This window comes from Phaseolus vulgaris, chromosome 6 (assembly GCF_000499845.2).
Source record: "Phaseolus vulgaris cultivar G19833 chromosome 6, P. vulgaris v2.0, whole genome shotgun sequence".
NCBI lineage: Eukaryota > Viridiplantae > Streptophyta > Magnoliopsida > Fabales > Fabaceae > Phaseolus > Phaseolus vulgaris.
Window position 1 is genome coordinate 3,719,367 of NC_023754.2, and position 24,168 is coordinate 3,743,534.

The 24,168-nt window shown below is 34.1% G+C and overlaps 1 protein-coding gene and 1 pseudogene across 1 annotated transcript; both read right to left on the minus strand.

Annotated features, from left to right (window-relative positions):
* Nucleotides 1-517: 517 nt before the first annotated feature.
* LOC137830952 (ribulose-1,5 bisphosphate carboxylase/oxygenase large subunit N-methyltransferase, chloroplastic) lies at nt 518-6,687 on the minus strand. The gene is made up of 12 exons (XM_068638383.1): nt 6,211-6,687; nt 4,074-4,237; nt 3,634-3,717; nt 3,433-3,490; nt 3,272-3,325; nt 2,758-2,829; nt 2,595-2,675; nt 2,166-2,338; nt 1,639-1,741; nt 1,437-1,568; nt 1,171-1,293; nt 518-881 (listed from the first exon to the last, which is right to left on the minus strand). Exons 1-12 carry the CDS (start codon nt 6,556-6,558, stop codon nt 795-797), a joined length of 1,479 nt encoding a protein of 492 aa, XP_068494484.1. The 5' UTR covers nt 6,559-6,687; the 3' UTR covers nt 518-794.
* A 13,480-nt stretch (nt 6,688-20,167) lies between these two features.
* Nucleotides 20,168-20,273, minus strand: LOC137833773 (small nucleolar RNA R71; annotated as a pseudogene).
* Nucleotides 20,274-24,168: the final 3,895 nt, after the last annotated feature.

The following is a 24,168-nucleotide window of genomic DNA, read 5'->3' on the forward strand; positions in this document are numbered from 1 at the left end:
GCTTTTCGTACATGGTTAATCTTTTGATGACCGAAAGGTTGATTTTATTAAACTTTTACAATTGTGATTACCACTTTCTTTATATACAGGGATTAATGTCGCCATTCCTATTTGGTAACTATTACTATTGTATGGATTATTCTTAGTTATTATATTTCAGCAACTATGTTTCTTTAAGACCCACGAGTGTGTTTCATTTGTCTCAATGCATAGCAAGTGATTACTTATCCTGTATCATATTTAACCCTTTTTAATTGTTAAGATAGGAGTAGTTTGTTAATTGTTATGATAAGAAATAACTAACAATTTAAAAAAAAAAAAAAAATTCAAATCAATCACAATTCCAAAAATTTCACTCATTTCTCATTTTTTTCACTTTCTTTTTCCTAAACTAAATATTTTCACTTTCTACTCTATTTCTCTCTCTTTTTTTTTTTTCTTTTCTAGTCTCCTATTTTCCATCATTTTCCAGAGAGGCTACATCCTAAACTCGGCCCCACATAGGAAAAACCTAATCTGGTCAAAACAAGATTTTTACATTGAAAATATAAACAACAAAAAAGAAAAGGAAAATATTTGGATCAATGGATACACAACAAGCCTATTTTACAATTATTCCTCCCTTTTCTATTTCATCTCTTGCTTTTCCAATATTTATGAATAACTATTGAAGACTGGACCTGTTTCTCTCAATTAGGTGATACCAAAGTTCATCATGCTCAAGGGTGAGTAAGATTTTTTTTTTTAAAAGCAAGGGATAATCAGGGCAGAAACTAATGCACCAGTGAATGTCCTCATTGGAAAAATTTCCGGAAACCGTTGAATATTGTTAGGGCTCTTAATTCACCAGCCCTCATGTCTCTCAGTTTTCTTCTCAGTATCTGCAATCATTATTAAAAGGCATCCAGAATTAGTCCAAAGCATGTATTATATTGTGAAAGAGTCGTATGCTATCTTTGTTGATTTGTGAAGTTACAAACGAATGTATCAACCTAATCTGGACTTGGAGGTTTATTGTGGAAAGTGAAGAAGAAACGGTTGTACATCAAACAAGCTATGGGTGATTAAAGAAGCTACAATACAACCAAGTTCCTAACTTTAGCTTTAAAAAACTGCTGTGACATGGATTACGTAATGGATAAATTTAAAAATGTATGCTTATAAACTTACGTATTGAGCCCGAAATAAAATCCTTCGCTCGCTATTAGACAAATCCACAGCTAGCTGTTTCAGAAAGAGCCTTCTGTTGAGTTGTTTAGGAGAAGTCACATCCAAATCCAGTGATCCACTTGCCTGCCAGAAACATATTCAGCGCTTGATTGCCATGCAGGTAAAAGGGAAAGATCTAGGATTTGATGCTCACAACTTGATAAATGAACTTTTTAAACTATGGCGATTAAAAGACATTAAGCTTCCTTATTAAAGTGTTTCCTTGCCTGCAAGAACTTGTTGTATTTTGATATGCTTGCCTCGCAGCTGTCTAGTATGAATTGCAATGCTTGCTCCTCTATTTCAGGATATCTCAAATCCTTCTTGGAGGTGGTATTATTTGATGCTGCAGCAGCCATCTGTTAAAAGAATCACTCATAGGGTTATATAACATCTAAAGAAAATTCTCAAAGATTTTTAGTATCAGACCTCTTCAAAATTTTCTCTCATGCTTGAAGGACTGACAGCTAAATAAGCATAAGCCAATAGTTCCAATGGCCAACCAGTAATCTGTATAGGAAAACACTGAGATCTGATAACAATAGAACACAGAAGTTAGTGACCGGTTAAATTACAAGTATATTTCAGAAAGCTATCTCAAGGGCATACCAGCTCAGAAAGAAATATTAATGTCTCCCATCTGAAAAAGTAAGTCCTAAGCTAATCAGGAAAAAAGGTATGCAACAAACGGCCATGGCCGTTTTGAATTCTACAAAGTAATTCACATGCTAAAAAGATGGAAAGTACAAATTTTATGATGTTTTCAACAACATAGAAAATTATATTTTGGAAATACCTCAGTCCTGAGTGAAATAAAAAATGTGCTGAAAAATGCCAATCAATACAAAGTTTGCAGTGAATCTTTTGATAGAACTTCTACTAATTTTACCAGACCAGAAGACAAGGAACTTCATCCTTATACATATAGGTATAGTTATGAAATTTTAGGTACTCACGCTGATAATCCGTATTTCTTCAACAGTACTAACTTCTCCTTGTAGGATGCATCGGATTTCTTCAGTGACAGTGACAACTCAACAGAATCACTGGGATTGCCACCTTCCTTGGGAACAAATCCGTAAGATAGCAAAAGCTCCCCATTTGATTTTTTTCCATACGAAATAAACACCTGTGTAATTTCATGCAGGCAATCAATTGCAATCCCTAAATTTAAAACAAATTACTTTCCAAATACTACTCCAATCAATTAATATTTTACTTTTGAGGAAATATTGCAAACTGCAGAGGCTTAATTGTTTTACTCATGCATGTAGCACAGTGCAATTTTTCAAGGAAAAAGGAATTTGTATCCATTTACTTGGACTATTGTTTTCTGAAAAAGTTTATCTAATTTAACAAATTCAAATCTGCCAATTTATGTTTACCTGCTCACCTGGTTGATAGGGCCGATCTGTCGTAAAGACAATTCCCTTTGATTGCTTGTCATAGTCCAAAAATGTCTCCACCTGGATCAGTTAAAACAAATCATCATTAAACGTCCCATGAAGGAAGTTTGAGGAATCTATATTTTTGGGGGAAACAACATACCTCACAACTATGATTTAGCATATCAGCCCAAGGAACCAAGGCAACCTGTCCATCCATTGAGGGTAACCGAACCTGCATGGTACAAAGAATATCAATGATATGTTCCAACAAACAACCATTTGTCTTAACTATGAAACAGCACAACCAAATATCCACAAATTAATTGATTAAAAAGTAGATTACAAATAAAGAAGACAGAAAAGAAAGTTAAGTTAGTTTTGAATTGAACAAATATTGCAAATATAATTATTTATTTTCCCAATGATTACTTTTCAAATGTTGCAATTTTGGGAACTGTTATTTCAGACCTGACACATTTCAGCATTTGTTGTTTAGTTTTGGACCTCAAGTCTCTTTCAAAATCAGCTCTGTTATGAATTCGTATGGCATAGTCTGTGTGTGTAAGTTATATAGAAAATATGAAAATTCTTAGTAACCATAATTGTGTTGTGCTGAAGAGGAAGAGGATGGAATTTAATTTGGTTTCATTTCACCTACGACCCGGTTGACTCACCAAGCGGGAGAAAAGAATACCAAATGACCATTTGAAGGACTCAATGTTGAACACCTGAAAGTTACACATAACATATTCAGATAATCAGTATTTTGCTGAAACAGAAGACTAGTTTTCCTGAACTATTAACTTCCACGCTGTGTTTAATGTAAGATAATCACCTCCTCAGGGAATAAATCAGGGTATTTGGAAAATATTCTGAGCCTCAAATCATTGTATCTAGAGAAGGAAGGGGAAATGATTATGGCAAGACACAGGATTATTCAATCAAGAAAACACATTAGAATGGGGCTAACTACCAAAAAGAAAGGTGACAAAATAAATCCCAGAAGAAATAAAAGGTACAAACAATGGGTCCATACGTTCCAATAACATTATTAATCCTTTCAATTGCTCTCTCCCTAATCTGCGAAGCTTCCAAGTAGAGATCTAGTTCTGCTTGGGACCTGAAATGACATAAATGCTCCACTGGTAAAGGTGTAAGAGAGGAGAATGAAAAGAAAACAGTAATGCATAAACCACATACAATTGTATATTAAAATCAAAATGATACTTTTAGAAGAATTATAATGTTTGAATACTAAACACGACATGCTCTAATTGTCTTCATTTTATTTCATTTTTTGATAAGTTTTAGATTGAAGAAATTATTGTAAGAAAATCTCCTCATTCATTTCGATCATTTTGTCCTTAGCAAAGTTATTAAACATTTCAAACCCTAACTTCCTTTTCTCACTCATTAATATTCTTTTATCTCATCCTTCCCAGACAAGCTGTCAAAAGATAAGAACAGTTCATCTACCAGTAAAGAAGCGAGTAAGGTTGACGAGGTAAGGCTGATATATAATTGCTCCATCTTGAAGATTCCATGAGGCTAGCTTCACTTATGAGGTAAGTTGCAAGCAAAGGCCAATCTGGCACTGAATTTCTTTTCAATACTTCACCAGTTTCAGGGTGACTCCACTCCTACCAACCAGAATACACACAAACACACCAATCAGATATATTAGCAAGTACCATACCTAGATTCACTTACTGAACCAACCAAGTTTTGAAAAGTTTCCATTTCCAATATCAGTAAAAACAACATTTCAGTGAACAGAAGACATAAAAATAACAAGCAATGCACATCAACTAAGATTGTTCTTCATATTTATAAGGCATCAAATTTTAGTGAGAACTTGGAACTTATTTATGCTGTTGAACTGACAATACAGTATGTATATATAATTTGGATAAAACTCAAATACGGTACCATAATACTGTGACACTGTTCTTCAATCAAAATTGGACATAATGTACACCAATTTTAATTTCTGAGATGAAATATTCCACTAAGGAAACTTTAATTGACAAACCATATTATCTCAGTTTTATCCAAATAACTAGCTACAACCGTTCCATATCTATTGAGGTCTAAGGCTAATATGCACACAAATTAGGAAGAAGTTAAATGATATAAAACATTGTTATATTCATATTAAGATATCTTTATTTAATATCCCAACACTTGTGAACGATGTCTATTTTAAGCTTTGTTGAAATTGTGTGAGTTTAATTTATATACATTGTCAATCAATTAGAAGTCATTGTTGGTGTGACTTGTAAGACAATTATGGTAAAAGCCAACAAACTTATCAGATTAAGAGGTTTCCGATTAGATAATACTGTAAATACTCTTTACACAATTATTACATACTCTTACTTATTGTTAAATAGCATTATAAATGGATAATTTCAAGAGAGCAAGCGTGGCACAACAGTAAAGTTGCACCTTACCTTGGTGGCCAGTTGGTCATAGGTTCAAATCCAGAAACAGCCGCTCTAAGACTGCATACAATGACTCTCCCCCATACATTTTGCATACATAGCAGAGAACCTTCAGCCACTACAATTTTTTTTGGTTTAATTACTCGTTTTATTCCTATACTTAAGTAAATAATCTTTAAGAAGACTCTATGACTCTACGCTTAAAAATAATCTCTTTTTAGTTTCTATACATACTACTTTTAATCTCTTTTAGTGGCTGAGTTTAACTAGAAGGGACTTCAAAAGATTAAAAATGTTATAAATAGAGACTAACAACGTGTTTAGACGAACTTTTCTAAAACCACTTCCAAGGAAGAAAAATAAGAAAAAAACTTGAAATTAGCTTCTCTATATGTTAAAATTAGCTTATACGTAAACTAATCTTTAAAAGTTCCACATAACATCTCTACATTTTTAATTTTAACTTGTGCATAAGTTAGTTTAGCTTATGGAAAAGCTCGTTTAATATTTTTTTTTTTCTCCCCACAAGTGTTTAAGGAGAAAATGGTCCAAACAAGTCCTAAAAAGGGATTAAAAGGGTACATATAAGGCATGTTTAGACAACCTTCTCCATAAACATTTTTAGGAAAGAAAAATATAAAAAATAGAAACAGAAACGAGCTTTAACATAAGCTAAAATTTGCTTAGACACGAGTTGAAAAATAAAAACTTAGAGAAAATATGAGAGAATATTTATGAATTTGCTAATGAACATCTATAAGCTAGTTTTTTTCCCCTAAAAGTGCTTATGGAAAAGTCCGTCCAGCCAGACCCATAAAGACTAAAATGAATGACTTTTAAAGTTTAGAAACTAAATCATAAACTCTATACAACTACATATATAACATGACTACTTATGAAAAAAAAAAATAGCTAAACAATTGAATAAAAAAAATAGCGATGGTAACAACCAAAGATTACTAGTGTAGGTGCCAACAAATTTGAATAAAAAAGATTAAACAATAGTGACGGTGACAAGCAAAGATTACTAGTGAATGTGCCAACAAATTTCATTAAAAAGGTTAAACAATTGAAAAAACAAAAGTGATGGTAACAACCAAAGATTACTAGTGAATGTGTCAACAAATTTGAATTGAAAAAGGGTGAATGAATTGAAAGAGAGAGGTAACTGAATTGGGAGTGATGACAAGAGAGGGAGGCACAAAGAGCAGCTTCTCCCCTTTCCTTATGCTCTTCAAAGCCACAAGTCCTCTCTCTCCCACCTCCACCCTATCTATCCCCATCTTCTGAGGCGGAAGCCCCGACTTCGACAGCCACCTCTGGAGCGCCGACGCACTCTCCAGCGACTCAATCTCGCATCCCCAAGCCACTGCGTTCTGGGGAGTCGCACCGGCGGACACCGAGCAGCGAACCTGGAGCTTCCGTGGGAGGGTCAGGGGACGGTGAGACACATGGGCGTGGGGGCGGAAAGAGGGAAGGAGAGTGGAGAAGAAGGTGACTGTTGAAGCTTCGGCCATGGCCGAGAAGAACAAGGACGCCAAACAGAACCTTATCTGATCAACTCAAATTCGAAGAGAGGAATGGTGGTGACTAATTGCTTGCTACCTTGCTTAGAACTACTGAAAAAAAATTAAAAAATTATATACAATTTAAAATTATAAAAATTAAAACTTATTTCATCATCTAAAATGTCACCTTATTATAGACCACATTAATTAACATATTGTTATTTAAAAAGAAAGAGAGAGAAAATTTTAAATTTGTTTTATCATCGTTAAAAAAAATTAAAATTAATTTGTATTCATTTGTGATTATTTTTCAGGGGTAAAAACTCTTTTATCAAAATTTAGTGATTATTTGCACAAAAATTGTCTAAGAACAAACTATACTTAAAATGACGCGATGTCTTACTGATTATTTCATATCAATACGATTAAAAAACTTTTTAGTTAAAAATTCATTATTTTTTCGCGAAAATATTGTAAGTTGCAAACTAATAGATGATTATTTGGTTTTCGCAGCAAACCTTCCAAACATATTTGGCATGAAAAGGGATAAAAAAAGCTTGATGTCTAATTTTTATGACCCCTTTTACTCAACTTAACTAGTTGATTAAATAACAAACCAACCAAAATCAACTCAAGATGACTTTGTTTTCCCACCAAACCTTCTTAAAATTATTTTTTATTCATTTGTGGTTGTTTCACATCAATAAGACTCAAAATCCTTTAGATCAAAATTTCATGATTCTTTGCATGAAAATTGCTTAAGGGCAAAATCAACTCAAGATGACTTGGTTTTTCCACCAAATCATCCCAACATCATTTTTACCCATTTGTGGTTGTTTCCTATCAACATTGCAAAAAAACTTATAGTCAAAATTTCATGATTTTTTCGCACGAAAATTATTTAAGTAGCAAACCAACTCATGATTATTTGGTTTTCCCACCAAACCTTTCAAATATCTTTTCTATGAAGAAGGCTAGAAAAGCTTGAGGTTGAAATTTCATGACCCCTTGCACTGAACTTGACTAATTACCAAAAGCACTAAAATTGACTAAGTGGCAAACCAACCAAAACCAATTCAAGATGACTTTGTTTTTTCACAAAACCTTCCCAAAATCTTTTTTTATCCATTAGTGATCTTTTTCCATCAATAGGACTCAAAATTCTTCGGGTCAAAATTTCACAATTCTTTGCACAAAAATTGCCTAAGTGTACAATCAATAAAAATGACTTGGTTTTTTCACCAAACCTTCCCAACATCATTTTTTACTCATATGTGGTGTTTTTTATGAATAGACTAAAAAATCATTTGGTCAAAATTTCATCATTTTTCACACGAAAATCATCTAAGTTGCAATCCAACTCACGATTACTCGATTTATTCACCAAACCTTTCAATGTATTCCCATGAAGAGGGTAAAAAAATCTTGAGGTAAAAATTTCATCACTCCTCGAACTAAACCTTATTAGTCATCAAAATCGCAAAAAATGCCTAAGTGGCAAACTAATAAAACCAACTCAAAATGACTGTTTTTCAACCAAACATTGTCAAAATAATTTTTTAACCATTTTGGAAGCCACAATTTGTGCTCCCGAGTGACTAGCACATACACTCTTATGTATTTTTCGCATGACATAGTCGAATTGATCTGTTGAAATACATTTTAATAACGGAAGAGTGTACTCTCGATCATAGAGATCACAACCAAGAAGGACAAATCGAGCGGTCTGTTGCCTCATTGTTTTCTCCTCTTGTGGTCCACATTCACCGTTCTCTATATGCATTTGATGGGTGTCATCCATTTTTCTTTTTCACCAATGGTCATGCACTCGTTCGTGTTGACACTAGGATTCTTGAGAACTACGTAGATGACCGAACAATGGAACCCTTTCTTTTTAGTAGTCGTCAACCTTGAATGCATGTCGGCTCTAACATTATGCTCACATCATATGTGTTTAATTTGAACCTTCTTGAATTTAAACATCAAATTCATAACAAGGTGATAACACTTTTAAAGTAAAGACTCTTTTACTTCAAATTCTTCTTTAAATAGTTTGACTACTAGCTGAGAGTCCATTCATCAAGTTAACTAATGTGCTAAAGTAAGCCCGACCAAGATGGCTTCATATTTTGCCTAATTGTTTGATGTTCTAAAGTCAAACTTCAATGGTTGTTCAATGAGGATACCGCTCGGGCATTCAAGGATACCCCTGCTCCGCACGACTTATAATTGGACGAGCAATCCACATGTAAGATCCATTGGAGACTTTCATCCTCGATTGGTTTAAGGTTGAGTTCAACCATAAGGTTAACTAGGGTTTGGGATTTGATTACTCCCCTTGGTTCATATTGGATGTGAAATTCAGATAACTCAACCGTTATTCGTCCGACCAGGTCAAGTTTAACTAAGATCTTCATATTAGGATAGTCGGTCTTGACTACAATGTGGTGTTTTTGAAAATACATTTGCATCCTTCTTGCAGTCAGGGGTACCTTTTCAATCACCTGATAACAAACCTCTGCACTGTGTAAGACTCAACTAATGAAATAAACTGGTCGTTCTTCTTTTTCAACTTCATGTCACGCTAACTGTTTCATCTAATATTGCCAGATATACAATAATTGGTTGTTGGGTGTCCAATTTTTGTATGACCGGAGAAACTGCCAAGTGGAGAAAGATTTCTTCACACTCAAGTGTCTAGTTGAATTTTGCTGCTTTCTGCAAAAGTTGGATGATGGGCTTAATCTTTTCTGCTAATTCTGGTAAAAATCTGAATAAACCGACCAATAAGCTTTTGAATTTCTTTTGTATTCTCTCAGCTTCTCATTTCATTAATAACCCTACACTTTTCTGGATTTTCTTTGATCTCATGATGGATGAGCATGAAGCCTAGGAATACCATGATTTATGAGAGCTTTAAAGACTTCTTTGGGATCTTGGATATGTTATGCATGAATCAAATTTAACAACTATGTCATCAACGTAAACTTCGACGTTTCGGTTGAGCATCCCTTTGAAAGTTTGGTCCATCAGTCTTTGGTAGGTTGCTCCAACATTCTTTAAGTCGAACGACGTGACTTCGTAGTAGAAGTTATAGTAGTTGGCCATAAAAGTTGTTTTCTCTTTGTCTCTTGGTGCATTTAGATTTGGTTATATAAAGAGTATGAATCTAAGAAACTCAAAACACGGTGACTGGCCGCCCCGTCGATGCTTGGAAAATGGTAGGCATCTTTCGAACAAGCCTTGTTGAGATCGGTATAATTTGCGCACATCCTCCATTTACCATTAGATTTTTTAATTATGACTGCATTTGTCATCCATATGGTGTATTGTGCTTTTTTAATGAAGCCAAATTTGACAAGTTTGTCGACTTCGTTGTGTGATTCATTGCGCTTCTCTTCACCCATCTTTCTTTTCTTCTGGGCGACTAGTCGTGCCTCTTTATACACTGAAAGGTGATGTGTGATAACGTCCGGACTAACCCCTAACATATCATAGGTCGTATAGACAAATAAATCAGGATTTTCAGTAAGTGTTTAACTTACTAATTTGTTATTGGTTGGGTTTAAGGATGTCCTTATGTGCGTTGTATGCTCTTCATCACGTAAGGGTAATAGGCGAAGGTCCTTACTAGGTCCAATACGAGCATCATTCAATCGGGCATAAAGGTCTACCAAGGCAACCATATATTCCTTTCAGGGAGACCTTATGATGGCATTTTCATGTGTTCTTCTTGAATCAAAGTAGAAAATAAGGTGCGGAAGCAATGGGTGAGATGATCAAGACCCTCCTAGGAGTTGTGTTGGCCTTGTAGGTGCATGATGAGTATGGTGTTTGAGTGGTTCGGCCAGCTCAAGGGAGAAGGTGAAAGGATTGAAGTTTAGAGCCTAGATTTCTAGGAGAAGTAAAGCTTGTGCACAAAAATGGCAGCATAACCTTACTCAATTAAACTTGAAAATACAAGGTGTAGGCTCCTCCTTTTATAGGCTAAGGAGGACCATAATGCAACCCTAATGCTAGCCAAATGAAATGTAAATGTGAAGCACATGGGTGCACATGGCACATGGGTGCACAAATGAGCACATGGGGAGGGGTGTGTCTAGTTTTTATGCTCACCCCCCCTCCATGGTCTTTCTAGAATGTTCACACAAATATGCTTTCTACACTACTCTAATTACTAAGCACCCCTAATGGGCCTTTATGTAACAATTACAAAGGTCTTCTCTTCCCAAAATCGTAGCTTTGACCCATGTGTATGTGAAACTAGACGGTCTAGAAGGAATCCTCATCATGGCCTAGACGCTCCTTATGTAGCCGCTCCTCATCATGGCCTAGACGCTCCTCTTCATGGGCTAGACGCTCCTTTTTGAGTCTAGACGCTCCTCATCATAGGCTAGACCGTCTAGTCTTGGAGGCTTGGCTTTCATCGTGTGGTGAGCTTGGGCCCTCCTCCATCACCTTAGTTGCCTAGATTGTTCTCTGGTCGGTCCTCGTGATCTTGGGGACCGTCCTCTTCTATATTCTTGAGATCCTCCACGCGGTAATTCATAGTAGCAGAGTCGATTGGTTGGTTCGACTTTCAGACTTGCAACATAACACTCTCGTGCTACCTTTTGGTCGACATGAACGATAACAACGTCGTTTGTGTTAGAATGTATGGCTTTAAACTAGAGGGGGGTGAATGGTTTAAAAAGGGTTTTTGAAAACATTTAAGCCAAGAATGAAATTACTTCGAGAATTACTTGATTAAGAAATCAGTTTGTCAAAACACAAAGCAAAAAGCACAGCACCAAAAAAACAATTGGTTGTTTCGCAAAAACAATCGATTGTTTATACCAGTTTACAAATATAAAAACTGAATTTAAAGAGTTAAGGGATAGAGAAAATGCACACAGAGATTTATATTGGTTCACTCTAAACCCAGAGCTACATCCAGTCTTCTCAGAATCCACTGAGGAAATCCACTAAGCAATCAAACCTAGATCACTTACAACACAACCAAAGAAGTGACCTTGATCCCCTCAAGACACACACTTCTCTTGGTCAAACACACCAACACTAAGAATGTTGATCTTAATCCCCTCAAGAACACACAACACTTCTTAGCAACACACACAAAGTTTCTTTCAACAGATACAAGGATTACACTTGTTACAGAACAAATCTGAAATCAATACAAGCAGAAAATCTTAGCTCACACTCTTTGATCAATCTCAATCTCTAAGCAATCTCAACCTTTTCTCTTAAGCAAAATCAGTGAAAAACTCAAATATGTTTTTCTGTATATATTCAAAGTTGTTGTTTGTTATTAAATCTTAACAAACTATTCATTGCATTTAAAGATTGGTCAAAGCATTAAAAACTAGAGCGTAAACAGTTGGAAAAACATTTAATGCTCAGTCAAAGCAAAAAACAGTTTTCTGTTATGGTACCAAAACAAACAATCGGTTGTTTCCACGAATCAATCAGTTTTTTTGGTTTTGACAGCAAGTCAACCATAAAACCAGTTTTCAACCTTTTCTAAAAAACCTAAGTATAAAACAATCGGTTGTTTCGACAAAACAACAGGTTGTTTTTCACTTAGCTTGAAAAACACTTTTCTTTTAAAAAGATTGAGAATGCCTATGCTTTGGATTCAATCAAGAGTGAATTACATATTAAATCTACCCCAGATCCTATCTAAAAGATAGCTCAGCAACAGCAAGCACAACCAGCCTTTCATCATCCTTCAAAGGGTTTGGATTCTTCAAAGCTTGAACACCACTTGGTTCAACAGTCTGAAGCAAATGGAACTTCATGGCGAGATATAAAGTTGATATTATTGCCCTGAGACGATTTATGGACGACTGCCCGCGCAAAATGTTGTAGGAAGTATTGACGCTGACAAGGAAATATCTGACCTTAATGGTTCTGCAAAGGTATTTTTCTTCGCCAAACGTCGTATATAAATCAATATATCGACGCGTGTCAACTTGTTCACCAGAAAAACTTACTACCTGATCATCATATGATTGGATTTCGACTTTGGAATTCTTATTTTCTTGAAGATTTTCTAGTAGAGAATATCGACCGAGTTGCCTTGGTCTACCAAGACTTTGGTGATGGTAAATTTTTCGATTTCAACCGTTATGACCATAGGATCGTCTTGGACTTGATCAATAGCGGTGAAATCATCATTTGTGAAAATTATTGGAGGAATCCTCAGTCAGTCTCTGACTGTTGTTGAGTGGATTGAATGAATAGGCCCTTAGATGTTTCTTGCAGTCAAAGCTTGAACATCCTCCACACGCAAATCCTCTAGTAATCGTGTTTATTACCTCACGAGTGCCTCTTCTTGAGCGCTCGCCCTACCTTGGGCATTCACTCTTGATGAGAATAAAAATACATGAAGATGACCAAGGATGTTATACTTGAAGGGTCATCTCAACAAGCATTTAAAGATGTCATCAATAGGAGGAATGGTCAAGGAACACAACACTTGAAATTCTTCCTATTACTGTTCTTAATATGGAGGCCCAAGCCCACACTGAGGCCCAAGCCAACACATGAACATCCATCATGCCTCAAAAGATAATAAGAGCAAGGGCACAAGCATTAAATAAATGAGCATCATTTGATGACTCTTTTTGTAATTACTTTTGTGTAGTTTTAGTAGAACTTTAAAAGGGAGGTGTAGATATTAAATAAGTAGTACTAATGTACAAAAAAAAGTCACACCTTCCATGTGACATAAAGAATAGGTGTAGATATAGTTTTAGGAGGTGCCAAATAAAGAAACCAAGTCACGCCTCCCATGTGAAGTTACACCTTCCACGTGACTTGTTTTTTGTGGCAATTTCAAATGAGTTTCGTTTAAATTTTCCCACATAAATTTTAGCACCCTCACACTATAAATAGAGGTGCCATGCTCATGTAAATTCAGAATTAGAAATTGAAGAAAGAAAACTCTACTCAAATTGAGAGAGAATTGTGAGAGATTTGATCTCCTTCACTAAGTCTTATCTTGTGAGCTTTGGAGGGCTTCAAGTGGCGGCAACTAGCACTCATCCTGGACCTTTCACCATCCAAGTGGCATGTCCATCTCCTTCAATTCTTCATCCAATTAATTTCCTTCTTTCTTCCATCTCCATTTCCATGTTTCTAGCAATTCCAATCGGTAGTTTGTCTTTTTAGGTGTTGTTCTTTAATTTCCATCGTTTGTTCTTGTTTCTCTTGTGTTTCCTTTTATTTCCAGCACTTAATTCTCCTTTCAATCGGTTCATATGTGTTAGTTGCTGTTTTAATCGGTTTAATTGTTCTATATTGTGTTTCTACTTGTGTTCGTGTGTTGATCTTGCTTTCATTTCCATTTCCGCCCTATATTTGTGTATAAGGATATGACACTCATGATTCTTATGAGTTTGGCTCTTTATTTGGAAGGCAATGTCCTCTATTGAACTGTCCTTAGGCCTCCTTATTGTGTTGTACCTTATCTTGTGCCAATTCAAATCATATCACGTGGTATCTAGAGCTATGGTTGTGTGCAATTTTTTTTTTAGTTGATTGACACTATGATTCTGTTTTTGTGTTAGTAATTCTGTTTTTTTGCGTTAATTGTGTCTTTCTTGCTGTTTTAATTGGTACAAATTCATTTTGTTTGAGTCTTTTTGTTTCTGAATCCATATATGTTTTGTCTACTCATGTTTGTCCTTAAATGTCATCAATTCCTTGTAGTACTTTTATTGCTAATTTTGGTTGATTGATTTTATTTGAGTACAATTTTATGATTCTAGTTTTTCTTTTTATCCTTTGGTGCATTTTTCTTTTTTAGATTTGAGTTCATGTTTGTGTATTAGTTCTATACAAGTTCTATACATCAATTCTTTTGTGTCTTTGAAGTTTCTTAATTTTGTTCTTTAATTCCAGCATAGGTTTCTCTGTTTTCCAGTTTTTGTGCTGACTGAAATTGCTTATAAAAATTAATTCTGTTGGAGAAAAATTCTGAAACTTTGGATTTTGGTAGTTTGAAGTGTTATAAAAGAGTGAAAAAGAGAAGTGTATCAAAATTCAAAGTAAAAAAAATGATAAATCAAATACGTACAAAGTGCAATTCTGGCACGGGAAAAATAGTGAGTGGCAGTGATTTTGAAAAAATTATCACAATTAATTGGTGCATTGTTTTTGTGTGATTCCAGTGCCTATTTTGAGCTAACATCTTGAATTTTCAGTGGTTTAAATTTCAAATTTGAGTTTCCTTTATCCAGTTCTAGTTAAATATTTTAAGTCATGCATAGTTTTTACATAAACTCCAGTAGTACTATTTTTTGGTTATCTTAATCTATTCTAGTACTATTCTTTAGGATTCTTTGTGTGCTAGATTTTCATTGAGTGTCTTATTTTCTTGCTTGTCTTTTTCATTTCATATTCTTTTCCAAGTTTTGTCATATCTTGAATTCTGTTTTTGGTTTAGCTATTTCTTGTTTACACCTTTTCTTGCTTGTCTTTCTTGTTTCCTAAAGTTTTGTGGTGATTTCTTCTTTGAGTAAGTGTAGTTTGCTTTGAAATATTTCACTTGAAGCTCATCCAATCCACAAGGAGACGTGGTTAAGGACAGGATATATTTTCTTGGAGTGGTTTGAGTGAAATTCGTGGCCTATTACAACAAGCTTTCTTTTGCTTTATTTGATAACAAGTTTTATTTAATTGTTTGTTCTTTGTGTTTTGTGTTTGTTTGGTGCTATGGATCATATTTCAAGTGGTGCATCTTCCAAAACTAAAAATCACAAAGCTCATCTCTTGGAAGAACTTGTGGAGGTTAGGAAGCAAATTGTCCATAAAGATGAATAAATTAGCCAACTTGCCAAAAGATTGCAAAGATTAGAAGAAGCTAAAGCATGACAAAAACATCAAGATATGGACGAATGGAGTATGCACCATTTTTCCAAAAAGCGTCCTCAATATCAACCACAATCACAAGATTCTTTTAATTTTGTAAAGTTACCTGGTTTTCATGGGTCCAATGACTCTTCTTTGTATTTAGATTGGGAAGCTAAGGTTGAACATATTTTTCATGTGTATAAGGTCACCGAAGACGAAAAGGTTAGGTTAGCTTCCTTAGTTTTCTTAGACTATGCCAAACATTGGTGGCACCATCTTGTATTGGACATTGGGATAAACAAGAGGCCGCCTGTGGTATCTTGTTATAATTTAAAGGCATGCATGCGCGCGAGGTTTGTTCCTCCTCCTTCTAGGAAGGAACACTTGTTGAAGTTCCAAAGGCTTCCTCAAGGACATAGGTCAGTAGATGAATACTTTAAAGATTTTGAAACAACTTTGACTAAAATGAATATGCATGCTAATGAAGAGTCAAAAATAAAATGGTTTGTAAGTGGTTTAAGAAGAGAAATTAAAGATTTTGTAAAATTACATGAGTACTCTTCTTTAAAAAAAGTGGTTCACCTAGCCATCAAGGTGGAATCACACCTTTTGAAAACAACTTTCAAAAATATTCATGATGATGGTTTCTACAAATCTTCTAGGAAGGATGCAAACAAAATTTCTACAAAAACTTATCCTTCCAATTTCTCAAACCAACCCACTTCTAAACCAAAAGTTTCTACCAAAAATCCTTCTACCCCTAAGTCACCCACCAAAACTTCAAAAACAAAATGTTTTAAATGTTTAAGTTTTGGGCACATCGCTGCCAAATGTCCATTTAAAGAAACCATATTGTTAAATGAGATAAAACAAGACCACCATAAAACAAAATCCAAAAGAGAAATTGAAAGAGAAAAAGAAGGCCAAGATACAATGGGTCTCATTCCTTCACCTCCAAGGTGTTTTCCTTCCTTATATTTTTCATTTTCTAAACATTCTAAGTACTTGACATTTTGTCTAAGAAGTTTAGGGATGCTATTCCAAACCCTCCTAAAAGTTCTCACCTTTTAAGAGGGTTTTTCACTAACTATTTCATCCCAAAATCTTCTTTCCAAACATGTCTTGCCGCTAGAATTCAACCATATAATCTCCGTAACCTTAAAGATAATAAGTTTGTTTCACCCATACATTCTCCAACTAATGTGCGCAAACTTACTCTGTTATTTGCAGGCATACTAAACTCGGGGACAAATTCTTTCGCGCCTGGGGAGCATGATGAGAATAAAAAATACATGAAGATGACCAAGGATGTTATACTTGAAGGGTCATCTCAACAAGCATTTAAAGATGGCATCAATAGGAGGAATGGTCAAGGACCACAACACATGAAGTTCTTCCTATTAGTGTTTTTAATATGAAGGCCCAAGCCCAAAGCCAAAGCCCACAGTGAGGCCCAAGCCAACACATGAACATCCATCATGCCTAAAAAAGATAATAAGAGCAAGGGCACAAGCATTAAATAAATGAGCATCATTTGATGACTCTTTTTGTAATTACTTTTGTGTAGTTTTAGTAAAACATTAAAAGAGAAGTGTAGATATTAAATAAGGGGTACTAATGTACAAAACAAAGTCACACCTTCCATGTGACATAAAGAATAGGTGTAGATATAGTTTAAGGAGGTGTCAAATAAAGAAACCAAGTCACACCTCCCATGTGAAGTCGCACCTTCCATGTGACTTGTTTTTTGTGGCAATTTCAAATGAGTTTCATTTGAATTTTCCCACATAAATTTCAGCACCCTCAAACTATAAATAGAGGTGCCATGCTCATGTAAATTCAGAATTAGAAATTGAAGAAAGAAAATTCTACTCAAATTGAGAGAGAATTGTGAGAGATTTGATCTCCTTCACTAAGTCTTATCTTGTGAGCTTTGAAGGGCTTCAAGTGGCGGCAACTAGCACTCATCTTGGACCTTTCACCATCCAAGTGGCGTGTCCATCTCCTTCAATTCTTCATCCAATTAATTTCCTTCTTTCTTCCATCTCCATTTCCATGTTTTTAGCAATTCCAATCGGTAGTTTGTCTTTTTAGGTGTTGTTCTTTAATTTCCATCGTTTGTTCTTGTTTCTCTTGTGTTTCCTTTTATTTCCAACATTTAATTCTCCTTTCAATCGGTTCATATGTGTTATTTGTTGTTTTAATTGGTTTAATTGTTCTATATTGTGTTCTACTTGTGTTCATGTGTTGATCTTGTTTTGCTTTCCATTTTCGCCCTATATTTATGTATAAGGATATGACACTCATGATTTTTATGAGTTTTGCTCTTTATTTGGAAGGCTATGTCCTCTATTGAACTATCCTTAAGCCTTCTTATTGTGTTGTACCTTGTCTTGTGCCAATTCCAATCATATCAACTTTGTTGTTGTTGTTCTTTTCAAGGATGTCGATCGTCCTTTGGCGACATGATCAATTAATGTCTCGACCAGCCGAGGATATGGTTCCCTTCATTTCTCCCTGGATGGGTACCGTTCCGTTTGTGTAGATCTATGTGAACTCCTGCTCGTCGGTTGGATGAATTGATAAGTGCCAATGTGTAGTTTTTATGATTGAGAAAATTGAACACTTTGGAACTTAATTGTTGCTTAATGTAAGAAATTACCCTAATTTGAGAGTTATTGAATTCGATTATATATTTTAAACTAGGAAACAAATGAAGAAATTTAATCCCAATTCTTGTGTAAATTTCGTATGAATATGAAGCATTAAAAGAAAGAAAGCAAAGACTTAAATGGATCCCAAGAAGGAGTAAAGAAGAAAAATATAAAGGAAGCATCTCGCTCATGCTATAAGATTTAAATCAGGCTAAAATTATCCAGATTAAATTAATTTTGCAATACTAATCTAGCTCAGGCTAGAATTGCTCGCCCAAGCTAAAACAACACCGAATGATCTAGCCTAAGCTAGATTGGCTCGCTTGATTTAAACTTGATTAAATAAATTTTGGAACAAAGTTAAATTAGGGGAGGTGAAAAAGAAGTGAGGATTTTATAGAGAACTTAATGAGAGGAAGAGAAGAAGACTCTATTCTCAAGAGAAGAATCTGCTAAGATTAGCCATTCTTATGCAAATCAGATCAAGAATGAAGATTGAAGGAGCTATCATGAGTGGCTAAGTACTTTCTAACTTGGGATTGAATGTAATTTACTCTGTTTAAATGTATTCTTGGTGATATATATATATATATATAATATTCTATTTTCTACTTGTTCTTGATATTTTCGTTTCATGCTTATTGCTTGATTCTATTTGATCAATTGAGTCTTGATTTTGATCCTTAAATTTAACATAAAAGTATTTTTAAGGATTTGAAATAGACGAAAATACTTGATAACTTGTAAAACTAGGAATAAATTTCAAGTTATTAATTGCATCATAATTTTGTTCATAAAGCTGAATGATTTGTAAGATATCTGAGGAATCAATGTTTGAGAAATCATCTTATGACTTTCATCTCTGAGGAATCAAGGTGAATGACTTTAAATTAAGCATCAAGAATAAGTAGTTTTGAATATTATATATTCTATTATTCTGAAATACAAATGATTGGGATAGAATCAATTATATCCCAAGTATTTTTTTATCTATATTTGATAAGTTAGTTTCGTTACTTGTTGAATCAAATCATAAAATTTGAGTTATTTCTGGTAAAAGTGATAATTTGGTTATGAACAAGTTTCTACAGTTATTTTCTATACTTGATGAGTTTTATAAAAAAACTTCTTAATTAGAATTGTTCCCTATGGGTTCTCCATTCGTACTTTAAATAGTACTATATTACAGTTGATTGGTATACTTGTCAGGATAATTCAACAAGTTTTTGGCATCGTTGCCGGGGAACAAGTTTCTACAGTTATTTTCTATACTTGATGAGTTTTATAAAAAAACTTCGTAATTAGAATTGTTCCCTATGGGTTCTCCATTCGTACTTTAAATAGTACTATATTACAGTTGATTCGGTATACTTGTCGGGATAATTCAACAAGTTTTTGGCATCGTTGCCGGGGAACAAGTTCTTTTAAGAATTTCTAAAGTATAACTTATTGAGTATTGTGAATATTTTGTTTTCTTTGTGAATAGATAATTGTTTAGATCTTATTCTTTTGTCCTGTGTTAATCCTGGTTTGGGTTGTCTTAGATATATGTTATTAAGAGGACATGTTCCTGAAGATCAATTGAAATTTGACCAAGAAATTGAGAAGACAGCTAGAAGAAATCAGAGCAATAAGAGAAAAGAAAAGAAGAAGCAAGGATAAGAAAAAGGAGAATCTTCCAACATTCTCAAGTCACACAATCAAACAGAGTTACAAATGGCTGATAATAGATAAAATCCACCTAGAAGGACATTGAGAGACTATGAAATGCAACAAGGACCGAGACATTTCTCCAGCATAGCCATACCTTCTGCCACCAAATCATTAGAAATGAAGCCATTTTCTTCTTAGTTCAACTAACACTCATCAATTCACTGAAATGGATCATGAAGACCTTTATACTCATCTATCCATATTATATGAGTTGGTTGGTACCATGGGCTTCAAGGAAAATGATATTGAATATGTTTATTTGCGTCTATTTCCTTTCTCACTTGCAGGCAAGGCAAAAGAATGGTTAGAGTCTCATTCAAACCAGAGTCTAAGTAGCTGGAAGGATGTAGAAGAGAAATTCCTACATAAATTCTTCCCACTTTCTTGGTATATCAAGGCTAAGTCTAATATCTCCATATTCAGCCAAGGGCAAGATGAACCCTTTTGTGAAGCTTAGGAACGTTTTAAAGTAATGTTAAGAAGGTGTCTTAATCATGGCTTTGAGGATATTGGTCAGTTGAAAATATTCCACAATGGTTTAAGGCCCGATACTAAAATGATCTTGGATGCTGCAGCAGGAGGTACAATGATGATTGTTGATGCATAACAAGCTACAAGAATCATTGATGCTTTAGCCTCAACAAATTACCAAGCTCAACACGATAGACATACAATGCAAAAGAAGGGGGTGCTGAATCTTAGTACTTTAGATGCAATTTTAGCACAAAATAAGATTTTGACTCTGCAAATTGAGGCATTAACCAAGCAAATGTCAAAACTGCCTCAGCAGTTACATGCACTAAATTCTCCTTCAATTTAGAATCAGGCTTTGAAGTGTGATTTTTGTCGGGGAGATCATCTTAATGGTCAATGCTTTTATTTCTACAGTTATTTTATATACTTGATGAGTTTTATAAAAAAACTTTTTAATTAGAATTGTTCCCTATGGGTTCTCCATTCGTACTTTAAATAGTACTATATTACAGTTGATTCGGTATACTTGTCGGGATAATTCAACAAGTTTTTGGCATCGTTGTCGGGGAACAAGTTCTTTTAAGAATTTCTAAAGTATAACTTATTGAGTATTGTGAATATTTTGTTTTCTTTGTGAATAGATAATTGTTTGTATCATTGCCACAGAAATCTAGAGATCTTTGAAGTTTCACTCTGCCAGTTACCATAGGAAAACTCACTATTGAAAAGACATTATTGGATCTTGGAGCTAGTATTAATTTGATGCCTTTATCAATGTCAAAGAAAATTGGAGATGTAGAAGTGAGACAAAAAAGAATGACTTTGCAGTTGGTTGATAGATCAATCAAATATCCACATGGAATAGTTGAAGATTTGTTGGTAAAGGTAGACAAATTTCTATTACCAGTAAATTTTGTTGTTATGGATATTGAAGAAGATGTTGAAGTACCTTTAATATTGGGAAAGCCATTCATGAAAAATGCCAAAGTTATAATTGATGTAGACAAAGGAAGGTTAAAGGTTTGTGTTTAAGATGAAGAACTATGCTTTAATGTTTTTGAAACAATGAAATATTCAAATGATCAGAAAGAATGTTTCAGAATGGATAAGATTGTTGTTGAACCTTTAATGACGTTAATCAAACGTCAAGCTATATGACGTTAACGAGCGCTTACTGGGAGGCAACCCAGTGTTTTATTTTGAAGTGTGTCTTTAATTTTTTTTATTCAGTAGTATGTTTTAATTTTTTATGTCTTTAAAAACATTTTGATTTTTGAAATGGTCATGTTGGATTGAAATGTTAGGTGAAATGAATGGATGAAAGAAAGCTTAAAAAGGTTTGAAACTAATGACAAAGACAAACTGTAAATTTTTAAGAAAATTTCATTGTAGGGTAATTTTAGTTTAAGCTGGGTTCTTATAGCCTAAGCTAAATATGAAAAAAATAAAGAAATTTTATTCTGCAAGTTTAGCCTGAGCTAAAATGACCTAGTCTGAGCTAGAAAACTCTATAAAAAGGCCTAGCTTGAGCTAGATAAATTTGTTGCTTTCGACCAAATTTTAGCTTGAGCTAAACTGATCTAGCTTGAGCTAGAAAAATGTGTTGTTCTTTGTCAAATTTTAGCCTGAGCTAAAAAGACCTATCCTAGGCTAGTGTTTAATTGCACCATTTTAAAATCCCATTCAAAAAGCCTGCGCACTATCTCCTTTTCAGTCAAGTGCTCTCAGTTTTAAAACTTCTTTCCCAAAGTTTTCATACTCATTCAAGCATTTCATCTAAATTTCCATTATCAAGGTAAGTACTATATGTATAAATTTATCTTCTTCAAAGACATTCTCATTGCCATTTTCATTCAATCATTTCCAATCAAGTGTGTTGCCATTTCCATTCAAGCAAATCTTCATTTTATGGTTTCATTCCCAAATTGCTACAAACTCAAAGATCCAACAAGGCCTCTACCATGGTTCTACTCAAGGTCAAAATAATTCATGGATGACACCCATTAAATTTAATGATTATTTATCCTGGCCTGGGGACAAATACAACTTTTCAGGGGAGGCAGGAATGTTTGGAGTTGGGACTAGAGTTGAAGATACATCAGAAATGGGAGTTGGACCATCTATAGCAACAACAACAGATGATGAACATTCAAATCAATTTCATAATGATGATTTTTTCACAGAGAGGAACAAAATCGCAAGAGGAGATTAATATTTCTCATGCACAATGAACAGAAAACTGATTTTATCATTTTGTTTAACTTTAATTTCAGTATTAATTTAGTTTAAGTAGTTTAATTTAGTAAATTGACTTTAGTAGTTTAGTTTAATATTTCTTACTTGAACTTTTGTTGATTGCAAACTTAAGATTAGTAATATTGTCTAAATTTGTATGTTTTGTGAAATTTTGTACATAGATAGATAATAGTATTTTTTTTGGAAAAATCAAATCCCAGTTCTAAATTAGAACAATCAAATGGATTGATCAAGGACTAAATCTGAAAAAAAGTTGTGGCTGAAACCATCACTCAAATCTAGGAATGATAGGATAGTAATGTATAAAAGTTGGAACAAGTTAAACAGTTGAAAGCAATGACTAAGAACAAATGAGGAATTTAAATTAGCCAACCAAGTGAGAGTGTGAAACCTTTAAACAGTTCGAGAGATTTTCACTAGTGAAGAGTTAATTGAGGTTGCCTAATTTTCTACCCAATTTGCATCACAAAATCAAACATGGAGATGATTGAGGCATGTTTAATAGAGTTGGATGAGAGAAAACTCAGGGCCAAACAGCTAACATTTGCAGTATATAACGAAATGTGCAGAAAAATAACACTTTTTTAGCTAAAAATTGTTTTATTGCACCCTAACTTCTTATATACATATATTGTCCTACCCTGTGGTATGCTAACAAAAGGAGAGCATATGTGCAATTCAAATTTCTACAATTAGAAGAATTGGATTTGGTATGGCTTATGGGATTTGGAGAAAAAAAAAGGATTACAAAGTAATCCACATTCTCATTCTCTTTTATAAAAAAAGAAAAAAGGAAAGAGAATTACAAGAATAAAAAGGAAGCAATGTGGATGAATCTGGAAAGGATAATGGATAACACATTTAGAAATTGAATAGCAAATATGTTAATCTTTTGTTAAGTGAGCATTTTGTTATCCTGGAAAAACCAAATTTTCTTTGTAACCCAACCTCATCACAACCTGAAAAAAGACCTCAAGATCTATGTTTGTAAAAGTGTTTGTAATCAACTGGAATTGAAGGGAAACCTTAAATTAACTTAGAAATCATTGAAAAGAGAGGAAAAACACTCACGAGTGAGCACGAGTGAGGAATGAAGAGGGAAATTCCTTAGTCTGATTCTAAGTAAAGAGTAACAATTGTTTACCTTGGAAATTGAATACATTCTTATCATGTCTTAGTTTGAATTGATACGAAACACCATAATTTTTTTTGTTGATTTATCCTGTACTCTTTTCATGAAGTTGTTCCGATATTGAACTATAGATTTTATTTTTAAGGTTCTATGGGGAGGAATGAACTTTTATTTTTTGGGATTCAATTACTTTGCTTGAGGACAAGCAAGATTCTAGGTTGGGGAGAAATTGATAAGTGCCAATGTGTAGTTTTTATGATTGAGAAAATTGAACACTTTAGAACTTAATTGTTGCTTAATGTAAGAAAAATATCCTAATCTGAGAATTATTGAATCCGATTATATATTTTGAACCAGGAAACAAATGAAGAAATTTAATCTCAATTCTTGTGTAAATTTCATATGAATATGAAGCATTAAAAGAAAGAAAACAAAGACTTAATTGGATCCCAAGAAGAAGTAAAAAAGAAAAATATAAAGGAAACATCTCGCTCAAGCTAGAAGATTTAGCTTAGGCTAAAATTATCCAAATTA

Bases quoted from the DNA above. Each gene is read 5' to 3' on its own strand.
- LOC137830952 (XM_068638383.1), bottom strand. From the start codon at position 6,558: ATGGCCGAAGCTTCAACAGTCACCTTCTTCTCCACTCTCCTTCCCTCT. The intron at 3,718-4,073 runs GTAGATGAACTG...ATGTCATTTCAG, and splicing joins CCTTACTCGCTTCTTTACTG to GTCCCAAGCAGAACTAGATC. The intron at 1,569-1,638 runs GTCTGATACTAA...TTCTTTTAACAG, and splicing joins TGAGAGAAAATTTTGAAGAG to ATGGCTGCTGCAGCATCAAA.